The 14362-nt window shown below is 45.0% G+C and overlaps 1 protein-coding gene across 1 annotated transcript; it reads right to left on the bottom strand.

Moving 5' to 3' along the window:
• Positions 1–648: 648 nt before the first annotated feature.
• Positions 649–5925, bottom strand: LOC123041171 (cysteine-rich receptor-like protein kinase 6). The gene is made up of 7 exons (XM_044463859.1): positions 5121–5925; positions 2886–3026; positions 2348–2478; positions 1770–2016; positions 1358–1595; positions 1085–1235; positions 649–981 (listed from the first exon to the last, which is right to left on the bottom strand). Exons 1-7 carry the CDS (start codon positions 5923–5925, stop codon positions 649–651), a joined length of 2046 nt encoding a protein of 681 aa, XP_044319794.1.
• Between the last annotated feature and the right edge of the window lie 8437 nt (positions 5926–14362).

Here is a 14362-nt window from a genome sequence, read left to right on the forward strand (position 1 = left end):
AATATTCAGCCATCTCATATTTTCCACACTGATGTCCACTTGCCGATCTCCTAGGTGCTAAGAGTGGAGGGTGCGTTGATCTAGTTTGGTTTCGAATTTTGTCATGCTCCGAGGTGTCGTATACTGTTGTGACGTGGCCTGTGTGCTTTGTGTTCTATATCTTCACCATTCATGGCTTGAGTTTGGGCAAGGCGAGTAGTGTGTTGATATTGTGGTGGTGGGTGTGGTTGCTAACCTTTTGGTGTAGCATTGTGCCGAAAGGCATTGTATCGGCCATCTTGACTCCTATGAATATATGATACACATATTTGTGTGTATTCTAAAAAAAGTGCATAGACCTATTTCGGCAAATGCAGCGTGCTTCTGGCATTATTTCTACATTCCACGTAAAACGTAAACGCCAGAACATAAAACCAGCTGAAATGTGAAACATTAAACGTAAAATCCCTGGAACATAAAATCTGCCCGGGGCATAAAATCCAGCTCAGTGCATCAGGATTAACCATAAACACCCCACTCGTCGCAGCCGTTCACAGGTTGTTACCCAGCGAACATATAATATCGTGAACAAGCCAAAACAGGTGAAAAAGCCATTCTATATGTAGAAGAATGCGGAGTTCGTTCGACAAGATTTGAGAGCAACATGTCTTATCTCGGTACAAGCTCCGTGAGCGAAACCTCGTTTGGTGAAACCACCGCCGGCCTGCCACGGCCTTGCGAGGCGCCGTGTCGTGGTTCCGGCCCGGCGGTACATGCCCGGATGCAGAAAGCCGGCTTGGACGGGGCCTGAAGCGAGACGGTGTCGCTGTTAAGGATCGCATTCGCCCGTGACATCGTAGGCCTGTCCGCAGGGCTCTCCTGAACGCACATCAGTCCGATGTGCACGTACGTGAGTATCTCCTCTTCGGGAACACTGCTTCTGCTTGCAAGGGACGGGTCAGCTATCTCCAAGATCGTTCCGCTGGTCCAGTGTTCCCATATCTGCACCAGAAAGGGGTTCAAGTGAGTGTTACTGTCGCAAGGGATTTACAGTAGATAAGTAGTACGTACAGTACTATTCAGCTCGGGTTTCCTTCCTGCTTACAAGACTTAAGAGGTCAACGGATTGCTCGGAGTTGTAAGATCCACAGTTTCTTCTTCCTGTTATGATCTCTAAAACCAGAATTCCGAAGCTGAACACGTCTGATTTTGTCGAATAGTGCCCGCGAACAACATATTCAGGTGCCATGTATCCGCTGCAACAAGAGATATGATTACTAATTAGTGGTCTGAAAATATAATATGGTACTAGTAGTATTACTTATTCCTGCAGTCCATGGTGTTTTTTTTATATCAGAGCATAGTTGACTTCACTTACAACGTCCCAACAACTCTGTTTGTGACATCCTTTGATTGATCCCCTTCAAACAACCTCGCCAAACCGAAGTCTGAAATCTTTGGATTCAAATCTGAGTCTAACAGAACATTGCTTGCTTTGAGGTCTCTGTGGATTATTTTCAACTGAGAATCTTCATGAACGTATTGCAAACCTCTGGCAATCCCATTTATTATCTTGAACCTCTTCCCCCAATCAAGATGCTTGCTCCTCTCAGGATCTATTACGTGAACAAGAAACAGCGACAGAGAGGTTAGTTTTAGTGCCATATATGCTCTCCCATGTTACTTCTTTTTTTTCTTCTGACGAAAGGTAGCCAATATATTAAGTGGAGTGAAGAATAAATAGAGTACAAGTGGTGGCTACAGGGATCATCTTACAAACTACAGCTCAGATTTAAAGATAGTGATGCAATATTCTGAGTATTTACCAAAGAGGATCGTGTCAAGGCTTCTATTGGGCATGTATTCGTAGATAACGAGCTTCTCGTGTTCTTCCAAACAAACGCCGATAAGCCTCACAAGGTTTTTGTGCTGAAGCTTAGCAACCAATACCAGCTCAGTTTTTAGCTCTGCTATTCCTTGTGCTGAACCTTGTGAGAGTCTCTTCACTGCTATCTCTTGGCCATCAGCAAGGGATCCCTGTAGATTTAGCAGGTATAAGTACTTGACGAAAAACATTACTCCCTCCAATCTATAATATCTGCTGTTGATTTACTACAAATTTGTACTAAATAAACGGGAATTATTATGGATTGGACGGAGTACTGATTAGTGATTAGAGGAGTAGAGATGGTGGTAAAATTTGAAGAAATTGGACTGGTATGATTTTTGAAGTGGATAGTTTTTTTGTGTGTGGGCATACTATAATTGGTACTCACTCCGTCGTTTTTGACACCCATAATATAAGAACGTTTTTGACACTACACTCTAGTGTCAAAAACGTTCATATATTATGGGACGGAGGGAGTACCTTGTAAACGGCACCAAACCCTCCTTCACCAAGCTTATTTCCTTCTGAAAAGTTCTCTGTTGCAACTTCCAGTGCTGACAAATCTAGCATGGGTAAATTGATGTTTGGAACGCTTTCCCAGTTTCCAGAATCTGTCGAAATAAAAAGTATGAAATCCGTTGAACAAACTCCATTTCAGAAGACATTTGATTGTATGCAATTGTAATTGTTTAGCTAATTATCCTATATTTCTACAGCTGGCAGTTTGACATTTGAATCATCTCTGACCTCTTTTTCATATAATTTGACAGTTTTTTTGCAAGAGTTAAATATACCTATTTTCCATGTTTTGGCTGTGCAGTAGGGCAAAGCACCACTGCAATTTTTCTTTTTTTATCAAGTCCAGAGAAGGGCATAAAATGAATAAGAAGTTGTACAATTCAGCTTTAGATGAAAGTAAATAAAAAAACTAAGCTTACATGGTCTTCCTGGCCAATCTTTTACAGAAAATTAAGCAATTGTTCTTCTTTAAGGTCTGCAAATATGGGGAATAGCTTACATGGTTGTGACGGTAATTCTTGTTGTCTTCTCCTTCTCCTTACACAAAAGCAAACTATAGTGAAAGTCAATGCTGCAGAAACAACGGCCAGTGCAACTGCTAGGGCCAGTAGGATGGTACTTGGTTTATTTCTTCTCCCTCCTGTAAAATGACACTACAGTTAAAGCACTTGATAACATGAAATGTATATATGGATCATAGCAATGAGAAAAGCAGGAACCAAAAAATTCACAAGAATTAAACGAGAACACAAGTGCAAAACACATAAAAACTCCATGAATGGTCACTCGGATAAAATACTAGCTACCATCCTACTTGAATCCAAAGAGGCCCTGAACTTCTTTCTTCAGGATTTTATTAAAAAATAATAAAAACTTATTGGTTGTTTCTGATCTATTGGCTGCCTATGGTGTTATGCAGAGGCGGGCTTTCACTCAGTGCTATTTTGTTTTTGACGAAAGATCAGAGGTTGCTGATTTTCATTGATGAAGAAGAAGTAAAGGTTCAACAATCACAAATGATGATGTTTGGCATCGGCAACCAAAGTATACATACCGGTTAGAAATCATTTAGGAATCCACTACAAATCTGAAGTCAGATTTTTCCCCATGATAAATCAAACGGTAATTATATTATCCGAGGATGGTAAGCTTAGCTGGCGAGCATGGCAAATCCATCTCGGTTCATTTTTTTTCTCTGAAAATTGCCGTGCTGGCAAATGAAATTTGTCATCATCGAGCCAATATAAATTTCTATGAGAAACATTAGATTTGCCATGCCTAAAAGTCTGACGTGGTCTCCTCTCGCGACCGCGTCGCCCCCGCGGGCGATCGGTCGCGCCTCCAGCGCCTCCTCCCCGAGCCCCCCTTCCCCTCTCTCCTTGCCGCCGTCGCTGGCGTCCGGCCGGGCCTGGCCCGGGCGGCGCTGGCGGCGGCGGCCTCTGGCCTTTCCCCTCGCGGGTCGCTCCGACGCGGGGCGGGGCGGTGCTGCGGGGTGCTCCCAGGCGGCGGCGGTCCGACGCGGCGGCGGTGCTCTCCGGCGTGGTGGCGGGGGATCTTCTGGGCGGCGGCGCTGCCGTTGGCGGCGGGGTGGCGCGGCGATGCGATCTGGCGGCGCCCGCTCGGCCCAGATCTGTGCCCTTCGGGCCCCATCTGGGTCTGGGCGGGCCGGCGGCGGGGAGGGTCGTCGGTGTGGCTTCCGGGAGGCAGGGGAGCGGCGATGAGCGGGTGGATGCTGGCGGCGCTAGTGCCGCCCTGCTGCAGCGTGGCCGGCGGGGCTTTACGGGCCCAAATCGGGCCTGGTCGGGCCAGGGGTGGCCTGGTATGCCCTGCTGCTGCGTCCGGACGGCGACCGCGATGGTGCCGGAGACTTGGGCCTCCCGCACGACTGCGGTGGAGGTAGTTCCCTCCCGCGTGGTTCCGGTGCTGCTGCTCCTGTCGCCTCGTGCGTCTCTCTCCTTCCTCTTGGCCTCGTGGTGGTGATCTCGGTGAGGCGGCGTGGGTGGCGTCAAGACCGCGGTGGCGCATGCTGGTGGGCGGCGAGGTGGCTGGTTGGCTTCGGCCTGGTTGGGCGGTGGGGCTTGGAGTGCGGGAGAAATCCCTTGCCGGCTCTCTTCCGGCTCCGATGCGGTGAGACCTACGGTTGCCACCATCCCTTCTTGGAGGGTGTCGGATGTATCCATCCCCCACTTCCTTTCGCGTGTCGGGGGAAACCCTAGGACATGTCCGGGCAGCAGCGTCGTCGACATCGCATCCCTTGCTGGAGGTGCTGCTTGGTACGCGGCGGGTCGGAGCCTGGGTCTGTGGTGGATCAATTTCGAAGGGCGCAGCGGTGGCGGGTCATCCGCGCTTTGTCGAGCTGCCTGTTGGCATTTCTTTCTTCTTCTTTGTTCTTTCTTTTTCATTTGGGCTTGTTGTGCTTCTCGCCCGAGCACTCCTCTGTATCGGTGTTGGTTGCTTTGTAATACAAAGCGGGGGAAACCCTTTTTCGGTAAAAGTCTGACGTCAGATTTTTGGTGTTTTCGATCATTTATGGTGGGTCGATTTTATCATGTCTATATATCAATTGCAAATGCTCTTTACCGTAGAAAACAAGTTATTGCTAGGAAAGTGCAGTCTCAGCTCCGGTTTTAGTATTAGGTACATTTGTATCTAGACAAAATCAAGACAAGAATTTTGGAACGGAGGGAGTACTAGCTAGGAAAATTACATAGTTTTGTAAAAATCTGCAACTCACCTCCATCTCCATCTACCGAGGGTGTCACGCCCGAGGCCGGTGCTGGGAGGTGTAGAAGCGGACTGTCCGAGAATGGAGGATATAGCTCAAACCTGTAGTTGCACCGTAAACCCAGGATCCTTCCTCCCTGCCGCCTGCTGAAGTGCTTCGGCATCACACTTACTATTCCCTCCAGGCAGCTCCGGCAATCGGCCGGTGCCATGTCCGGCGTGCACTGCGCCATCGCATAGATTCTCGGGGTGCTCACGTCGAGGTCCTCTACCCCTGTGCCAAACCGCCTGGATGAGTTCAACGCTGCGTAGTCCGCGACAGCAGCAAGGAGAACACCCACGGCGGCGTCGAACGTTGCGGCCGGCGACGTCACGTTCTCGCCATTGGGCATGATGTGCCGTTTGGTGTTGTCGATGGAAGTCAGGAAGTTCTGGTTGGAGAAGCGGAGGTAGCAGGGGTCGTAGTAGATGGTCACGTCCATGTTGTACGAGCACACCTGCTGCGCGTCCCGGAAGGCGTTGGCGACGCAGTCGCCGCAGGCGGAGGCGTTGGTGGTGTCGCCACGGCAGAGCGAGAGCGCGTACGCGGTGTCCGGGATGGCACCTACGGCGGCGGTAGCGAAGAGGGTGGGAGATGAGGAGGATTCAGTGGGGAGGGTGGTGGAGAGCTGCTTTAGGTTTGATTGGAAGCCGCTGTTCGCCGTGTAGTTCCGGCTGTTGTCGCATTCTTGCCACAGCACGTCGCCGGAGGCGAGCTGTGCAAGGAAGGGGGCGACGAGAATGGAGACGCAGCAGCAGAGTTTGTGGGAGATCATGGTGATAGCTATGGTTAACCTGGACTACTGGTGGTGGTGTGGGTTGAGTTGGAGACAAGAAGATGTGGTCATGTGGGAGTAGGAAGCAAGTTGGCTTGGTGGTAGATCGGGTCACATTTTGTTTTTTCTCTTTTGATTTGACGTTAGATCGGGTCACAGTTTGATTCGAACAAAGGCTACCTGTCGTACTACTCGAGAGAAAAATCATTTATTATTATAACAGGCAGGTCTAGAGAATTAATGCATGGAATATTTTCAGAGGAATACTATGAAGGAGATGAAATATTGGCATCTGTGGCAAGTATCAACATCAAAGAATCAACAGTTGGATTCTATGATCTTTTCTCCTGCGCGCATGCCAGGCAGATAGACGGATCGGCGATAAATTTTGGAAGAGTTGTGTTGACTGTTGAAGTACTAAACTGAATAAGTCATCGTTGCCACCACCATTTCTTCAGAACCTCCATCTTCCAGGTTGTTTCCAACGGAGCTATCGCTTCCACCTGTTAGAAAAGGGAATGTGGCAGCACTTTCCGTTGTCATCCCGGCACTAGTACTTGTTCAAGATCGACTGGACAAACATTTTTCCTAGCAGGAAGAACAAAAGCACACTATAGAAAGCGAGAGAAAGCAAATGATGACCGGTGTCATAGTGACCACCAAGCCGAGTCCATACACAAAACAATGTACTCTTTAGGCCTTCCACTACGTAGCCGGTGCCCGACATGTTAAAATATACTCCCTCCATCTCAAAAATAAATGACTCAACTTTGTACTAACTTTGTACTAAACTTAGTACAAATTTGAGTCACTTATTTTATAAAGTTAGTACAAAGGTGAGTCATTTATTTGGGATGGAGGGAGTAGTAGACCGGCCATCGATGCCCTGGTAAATTTATTTGGCACTGGACTCACACCGTGCGGGTGCAACCCATAGAAAGATGGGACCCACACGTACATAGAAAAATCAAAGCAAGTCAACCTTTGGTCAATCCTTCACACGAGTTCCGGAGCTGGCAGCAAGTATAGATAGTAGTATATTTATTGCAATGCTCAAATGGAGGCATCGAAGCAGGAACTTGCTCTGCTTCTCAGAAAACTTTTTATGGCACCGCATAAGCTATGGAGGGCATTGGTGTCAAATAATGTAAAAGTGAATTTGGCACCTCTTTTGGCCTACCTGGTGAAAGGCCTTAGTGATCTACAAGATCTTACATTAGTTTACAAAAGGGAGTACCATACTACCATGTAAGGAACCAAATTACATGGCTAATGGCATGACAAGGCCTCTTCATCTGCAACACCATTCTTGTAGTTATACCTGGCCGTGGGAAGCCCGGCCCGGCCCGAAAAAGCCCGACCCGGCCCGGCCCGACGCTGCCCCCGGGACGGGCTCGAGCCAAGATTTTGAGCCCGAAGGCCGGGCCGGGCCGGGCCCGGGCCCGTCGTTTTTGCATTTTCCTGAAGGTCGGGCCGGGCCAGCCCAGAGCCTGACGGGCTTTTACGTGTTCGGGCCGGGCTTGGGCCCAGGAAACAGGCCCGATGGCCGGGCCGGACCTGGGTTTTTTGCGTCGGGCTTGGCTAGGCCCGGCCCGAAGCCCGACCCGGCCCGAGGTATGGCCAGGTATACTTGTAGTAGAAAGAATAGAAGCCAATCGCTTGGAACTGAAGTATCAAAGGGAAATCTTGGACCAAAACATTACTGTTGGAACCGAAACCCTAGCCCTAGCTCTCGCTTGCTGATCACCTCTCTCTCTCTCTCTCTCTCTACTGCGCTCGAAGGATGGGAAGGAGAAGAGGAAGAATAGAGCAGAGAGTACACGGTGGACAGGACAGGGTTTTTCCCCGCGCACGAACAACGCCGCCGCAACAACAGCTGATTCCCTCAAGCAACAAACTCGAGCCCACACAATTACAACAAGCCCCGCAGGTGCTCTTATACCCTGGGCCGATGCTGGACACGACCCGCACGCCCCCACCCAGTAGAGCCACGACCTGGCCCTCTCTGGCCTTGCCCATGACGCGCACGCACGCGCATGGGTCGCGCCGAGCCCGCACTCGTCTGATCCGATCACACCGCCCAGCTCGCCAACGACATCCTACAACTACGGCGCATCCATGCAGGCTCTCACTTGCACTCATGCACCACACACACACGCGCACGCACCCACACACGCTCACCACGGTCCCAGTGCGGTTCCGACCGCACCCAACGCATCCAGCTCGCGCCCTGGACTCGCTCCCCGTAGCTTATTGCCAACACACTCCCCCTAAGCCACAACCTAGAGGAGCCCTGATGACCCACAAGTATAGGGGATCTATCGTAGTCCTTTCGATAAGTAAGAGTGTCAAACCCAACAAGGAGTAGAAGGAAATGACAAGCGGTTTTCAGTAAGGTATTCTGTGCAAGCACTGAAATTATCGGTAACAGATAGTTTTGTGATAAGGTAATTCGTAACGGGTAACAAGCAATGAAAGTAAATAAGGTGCAGTAAGATGGCCCAATCCTTTTTGTAGCAAAGGACAAGCCTGGACAAATTCTTATATGGAGGAAAGCGCTCCCGAGGACACATGGGAATTATCGTCAAGCTAGTTTTCATCACGCTCATATGATTCACGTTTGTCACTTTGATAATTTGATATGTGGGTGGACCGGTGCTTGGGTATTGCCCTTTCTTGGACAAGCATTCCACTTATGATTAACCCCTATTGCAAGCATCCGCAACTACAAAAGAAGTATTAAGTTAAACCTAACCATAGCATGAAACACATGGATCCAAATCAGCCCCTTACGAAGCAACACATAAACTAGGGTTTAACCTTCTTTCACTCTAGCAACCCATCATCTACTTATTACTTCCCAATGCCTTCCTCTAGGCCCAAACAATGGTGAAATGTCATGTAGTCGACGTTCACATAACACCACTAGAGGAGAGACAACATACATCTCATCAAAATATCAAACGAATAACAAATTCACATGACTACTTATAGCAAGACTTCTCCCATATCCTCAGAACAAACGTAACTACTCACAAATCATATTCATGTTCAAAATCAGAGGGGTATTGATATGCATATAGAATCTGAACATATGATCTTCCACCGAATAAACCAACTAGCATCAACTACAAAGAGTAATCAACACTACTAGTGACCCACAGGTACCAATCTGAGGTTTTGGGACTTGGATACAAGAGATGAACTAGGGTTTGAGAGGAGATGGTGCTGGTGAAGATGTTGATGGAGATTGACCCCCTCGCGATGAGAGGATCGTTGGTGATGACGATGGCGGCGGTGTTTCTTCCCGAAAGCTTGCTTATGATTTTTTCCAGGGTAAAAGACTTCATATAGCAGAAGATGGTCACCGGAGGCCTGCCAGGGGGCCCACGAGGCAGGGGGCGCCAAGGGGGGTAGGGCGCACCCCCACCCTCGTGGCCAGGGTGTGGGCCCCCTCTGGTATTTTCTTCGCCCAGCATTTTTTATTAATTCCAAAAATAACTTTCGTGGAGTTTCAAGACTTTTGGAGTTGTGCAGAATAGGTCTCTAATATTTGCTTCTTCTCTAGCCCAGAATTTCAGCTGTCGGCATTGTCCCTCTTCATGTAAACCTTGTGAAATAAGAGAGAATAGGCATAAGTATTGTGACATAACGTGAAATAACAGTCCATAATGCAATAAATATTGAGATAAAAGCATGATGCAAAATGGACGTATCAACTCCCCCAAGCTTAGACCTCGCCTGTCCTCAAGCGGAAGTCGATATCGAAAAATATGTCCACATGTTTAGAGATAGAGGTGTCGATAAAATAAAATACGGACATGAGGGCATCATGATCATTCTTATAACAGCAACATATATATATATTTTTTGTCATATGGTTTCTTATGCTCAAGTAACAATCTATTCACAATGTCAAGTATGAATCAGAAACTTCATTGAGAACCAACAAACTATGATCTCGTTCATTGAAGCAATTGCAATTTATCATAACATCGGAAAGAGTCAGTATAAGAGCTTATCAGCAAGTCCACATACTCAACTATCATTTAGTCTTTCACAATTGCTGACACTCATGCAATACTTATGGGTAATGAAGTTTTAATCGGACACAGAGAAAGATAGGGGCTGATACGTCTCCAACGTATCTATAATTTTTGATTGTTCCATGCTATTATATTACCCCTTTTGGATGTTTATCGGCTTTATTTCACACATTTATATCATTTTTGGGACTAACCTACTAACCGGAGGCCCAGTCCATATTGTTGTTTTATTGCCTGTTTCAGTATTTCGAAGAAAAGGAATATCAAACAGAGTCCAAACGGAATGAAACCTTCGGCAAAGTTATTTTTGGAACAGAACCAATCCCAGGAACTTGGAGTGCAAGCCATGGGATCATCGAGGAGGCCACAAGACAGGGGGCGCTCCCAACCCCCTGGGCGCGCCCTACCCTCTCGTGGGCCCCTCGAGGCTCCCCCGACCGACTTCTTTCGCATATATAAGCCTACGTACCCTAAAAACATCGATGGAGAAGATATATCGGGAGTTCCGCCGCCGCAAGCCTCTGTAGCCACCAAAAACCTCTCGGGAGCCCGTTCCGGCACCCTGCCGGAGGGGGGATCCCTCACCGGTGGCCGTCTTCATCATCCCGGCGCTATCCATGATGAGGAGGGAGTAGTTCACCCTCGGGGCTGAGGGTATGTACCAGTAGCTATGTGTTTGATCTCTCTCTCTCTCTCTCTCTCTCGTGTTCTCTCTATGGCACGATCTTGATGTATCGCGAGCTTTGCTATTATAGTTGGATCTTATGATGTTTCTCCCCCTCTACTCTCTTGTGATGAATTGAGTTTTCCTCTTGAAGTTATCTTATCGGATTGAGTGTTTAATGATTTGAGAACACTTGATGTATGTCTTGCCGTGCTTATCTGTGGGACAATGGGATATCACGTGCCACTTGATGTATGTCTTGGTGACCAACTTGCGGGTTCCGCCCATGAACCTATGCATAGGGGTTGGCACACGTTTTCGTCTTGACTCTCCGGTAGAAACTTTGGGGCACTCTTTGAAGTACTTTGTGTTGGTTGAATAGATGAATTTGAGATTGTGTGATGCATATCGTATAATCATGCCCACAGATACTTGAGGTGACAATGGAGTATCTAGGTGACATTAGGGTTTTGGTTGATTTGTGTCTTAAGGTGTTATTCTTGTACGAACTCTTGAATAGATTAATCCGAAAGAATAACTTTGAGGTGGTTTCGTACCCTACCATAATCTCTTCGTTTGTTCTCCGCTATTAGTAGCTTTGGAGTGACTCTTTATTGCATGTTGAGGGATTGTTATATGATCTATCTATGTTATTATTGTTGAGAGAACTTGCACTAGTGAAAGTATGAACCCTATGCCTTGTTTCCCATCATTGCAATACCGTTTACGCTCACTTTTATCATTAGTTACCTTGCTGTTTTTATATTTTCAGATTACAAAAACCTATATCTACTATCTATTTTGCACTTGTATCACTATATCTTCGCTGAACTAGTGCACCTATACAATTTACCATTGTATTGGGTGTGTTGGGGACACAAGAGACTCTTTGTTATTTGGTTGCAGGGTTGTTTGAGAGAGACCATCTTCATCCTACGCCTCCCACGGATTGATAAACCTTAGGTCATCCACTTGAGGGAAATTTGCTACTATCCTACAAACCTGTGCACTTGCAGGCCCAACAACGTCTACAAGAAGAAGGTTGTGTAGTAGACATCAAGCTCTTTTCTGGCGCCGTTGCCGGGGAAGTGATTGCTTGAAGGTATATCTTTAGATCTTGCAATCGAATCTTTTTGTTTCTTGTTTTATCACTAGTTTAGTTTATAAAAGAAAAATTACAAAAAAATGGAGTTAAGTTTGTCTCATACGCTCCATCTTTTTAATATCTTTCATGAGTTTGATGAAAAGGAAAATTGTTCTCAGGTGCTAGAAGAAGAAATCTATAGAATGTTTGATACTAAATATTTGAATGATGAGCATGATTGCAATGTTGTTAGTATGAATTCCTTGAATATCCATGATGCTAATGATATGCAAAGCCACAAGCTTGGGGAAGCTACGTTTGATGAATATGATATTTTTTGTCCCCCAAGTTTTGATGAGCAAATTTATTATGATGAAATCATGCGTCCTATTTATGATGATTATATTGATGAAAGTGGGTTTGGAAGAGTGTCAACTTTATTTAGTGATGATTCCACTATTTCGGAAGAGGTTCCAATTGATTATGAGAACAAAGTTGCTCTCTATGATGATTATTGTGATGAATTGTATGCTATTAGGAATAATGATAACCATGAAACTTGTCATCATGATTTTAGTTTTCAATTGTATTATGCCTCACATGATAATTATTTTGGTGAGTTTGCTCCCACTACTATTCATGAGAAGAAATTTGCTTATGTGGAGAGTAGTAAAATTTCTATGCAAGTAGATCATGAAAAGAATGATTTAGGTGCTGGTTATATTATTGAATTCATTCATGATGCTACTGAAAATTATTATGAGGGAGGAATATATGCTTGTAGGAATTGCAATAATATTAAGTTTCCTCCCTATGTGTTGAAAATTTTGAAGCTATGCTTGTTTTACCTTCCTATGCTAGTTGATTATTGTTCCCATAAGTTGTTTGCTCACAAAATCCCTATGCATAGGAAGTGGGTTAGACTTAAATTTGCTAGTCATATGCTTCATGATGCTCCCGTTACGTTTCAATTCTTATCTTTTATGTGAGCATCATTGTCATCATCATGCCTAGCTAGAAAGGCATTAAAGAAAAGCGCTTGTTGGGAGACGACCCAATATTTATTCTTACTGTTTTTGTGTGCCCACATGATTATGCTACTGTAGTAGTCATGTTTTATAGCTTTTGTTTCAATAAAGTGCCAAGTAAGACCTTTAGGATAGCTTACGTGATAGTTGTGTTGATCCTGCTAAGAATCAGAAACTTTTGCATCCAGTAAATTAGTTTTGTTAATTCACATAAACGTGCTATTGATCTGATTATTTTTGATCTGGATTGGTACACGAATTTATTAGGACTTCCTAATTTTGTAGAATATTTGGAGTTCCAGAAGTATACGTTTGATACAGATTACTACAGATTGTTCTTTTTTTGACAGATTCTGTTTTCTATGTGTTGTTGGCTTACTTTGATGAATCTATGAGTAGTATCGGAGGGTATGAACCATAGAGAAGTTGGAATACAGTAGATATTACACCAATATGGATTTAGAATGAGTTCATTACAGTAACTAAGTGGTGGTTTTATTTTCTTATACTAACGGAGCTTACGAGTTTTCTGTTGAGTTTTGTGTTGTGAAGTTTTCAAGTTTTGGGTAAAGATCTGATGGACTATGGAATAAGGAGTGGCAAGAGCCTAAGCTTGGGGATGCCCAAGGAACCCCAAGGTAATATTCAAGGACAAACAAGAGCCTAAGCTTGGGGATGCCCCGGAAGGCATCCCCTCTTTCGTCTTCGTTCATCGGTAATTTTACTTGGAGCTATATTTTTATTCACCACATGATATTTGTTTTGCTTGGAGCGTCATTTTCTCTTGTTAGTATTTGCTTGCTGTTATTTTTAATAATGTTTTGCATCTTTATTTTTAATAAAAATGTCAAGGATAGCCTTTACCATGCTTATTTTGCTATTATACATGTTGCTGTTTGAAAACAGAAAGTTTACTGCTGTTGCAAAAATTCCCTAGAAAAGTCAGAGAATGGTATAATGTTGAAACTTTTTGCATACTGAGCTCTGATAAATTTATTACAGTGGGAATTTTCTTTCATAATTTTTGGAGTTAGGGAAGTATGATTAATCTTGCATTCTTTACAGACTATACTGTTTTGAAAGATTGCTGTTACGGTTGCATTGTTTGCATATGTTTGCTTGTTGAATGATTCTATTAGAGGATTGGAGTGTTAAATATGCAGAGGAATTTAGTATCCAATTTTGAATAATAATTTTAGTGATTTTCTACAGTAGAAAATGATAAGGTTTTGCATTGGTTTATACTAACCTATCTCACGAGTTCTTGTTGAGTTTGTTGTGGATGAAGCTTTTGATAAAAAGAGAAACCATGATATGAGAGGAATTAAGGAGACACAAAAGTTCAAGCTTGGGGATGCCTAAGGCACCCCAAGATAATATTTCAAGAATTATCAAGCATCTAAGCTTGGGGATGCCCCGGAAGGCATCCCACCTTTCTTCTTCAACAACTACCGGTTAGTATCGATTGAGCCTAAGTTTTTGCTTCTTCACATGAGTTGTGCTATCCTTGCAATGTCATTTTATTTTGTTTTGCTTGCTGTTTGAATACAATACCAAGATCTACACATAGTCGCACAATTATTCTACTACTCATTGATCTTCACTTATATCTTTT

Source organism: Triticum aestivum, chromosome 2B (assembly GCF_018294505.1).
Source record: "Triticum aestivum cultivar Chinese Spring chromosome 2B, IWGSC CS RefSeq v2.1, whole genome shotgun sequence".
NCBI classification, from domain to species: Eukaryota; Viridiplantae; Streptophyta; class Magnoliopsida; order Poales; family Poaceae; genus Triticum; species Triticum aestivum.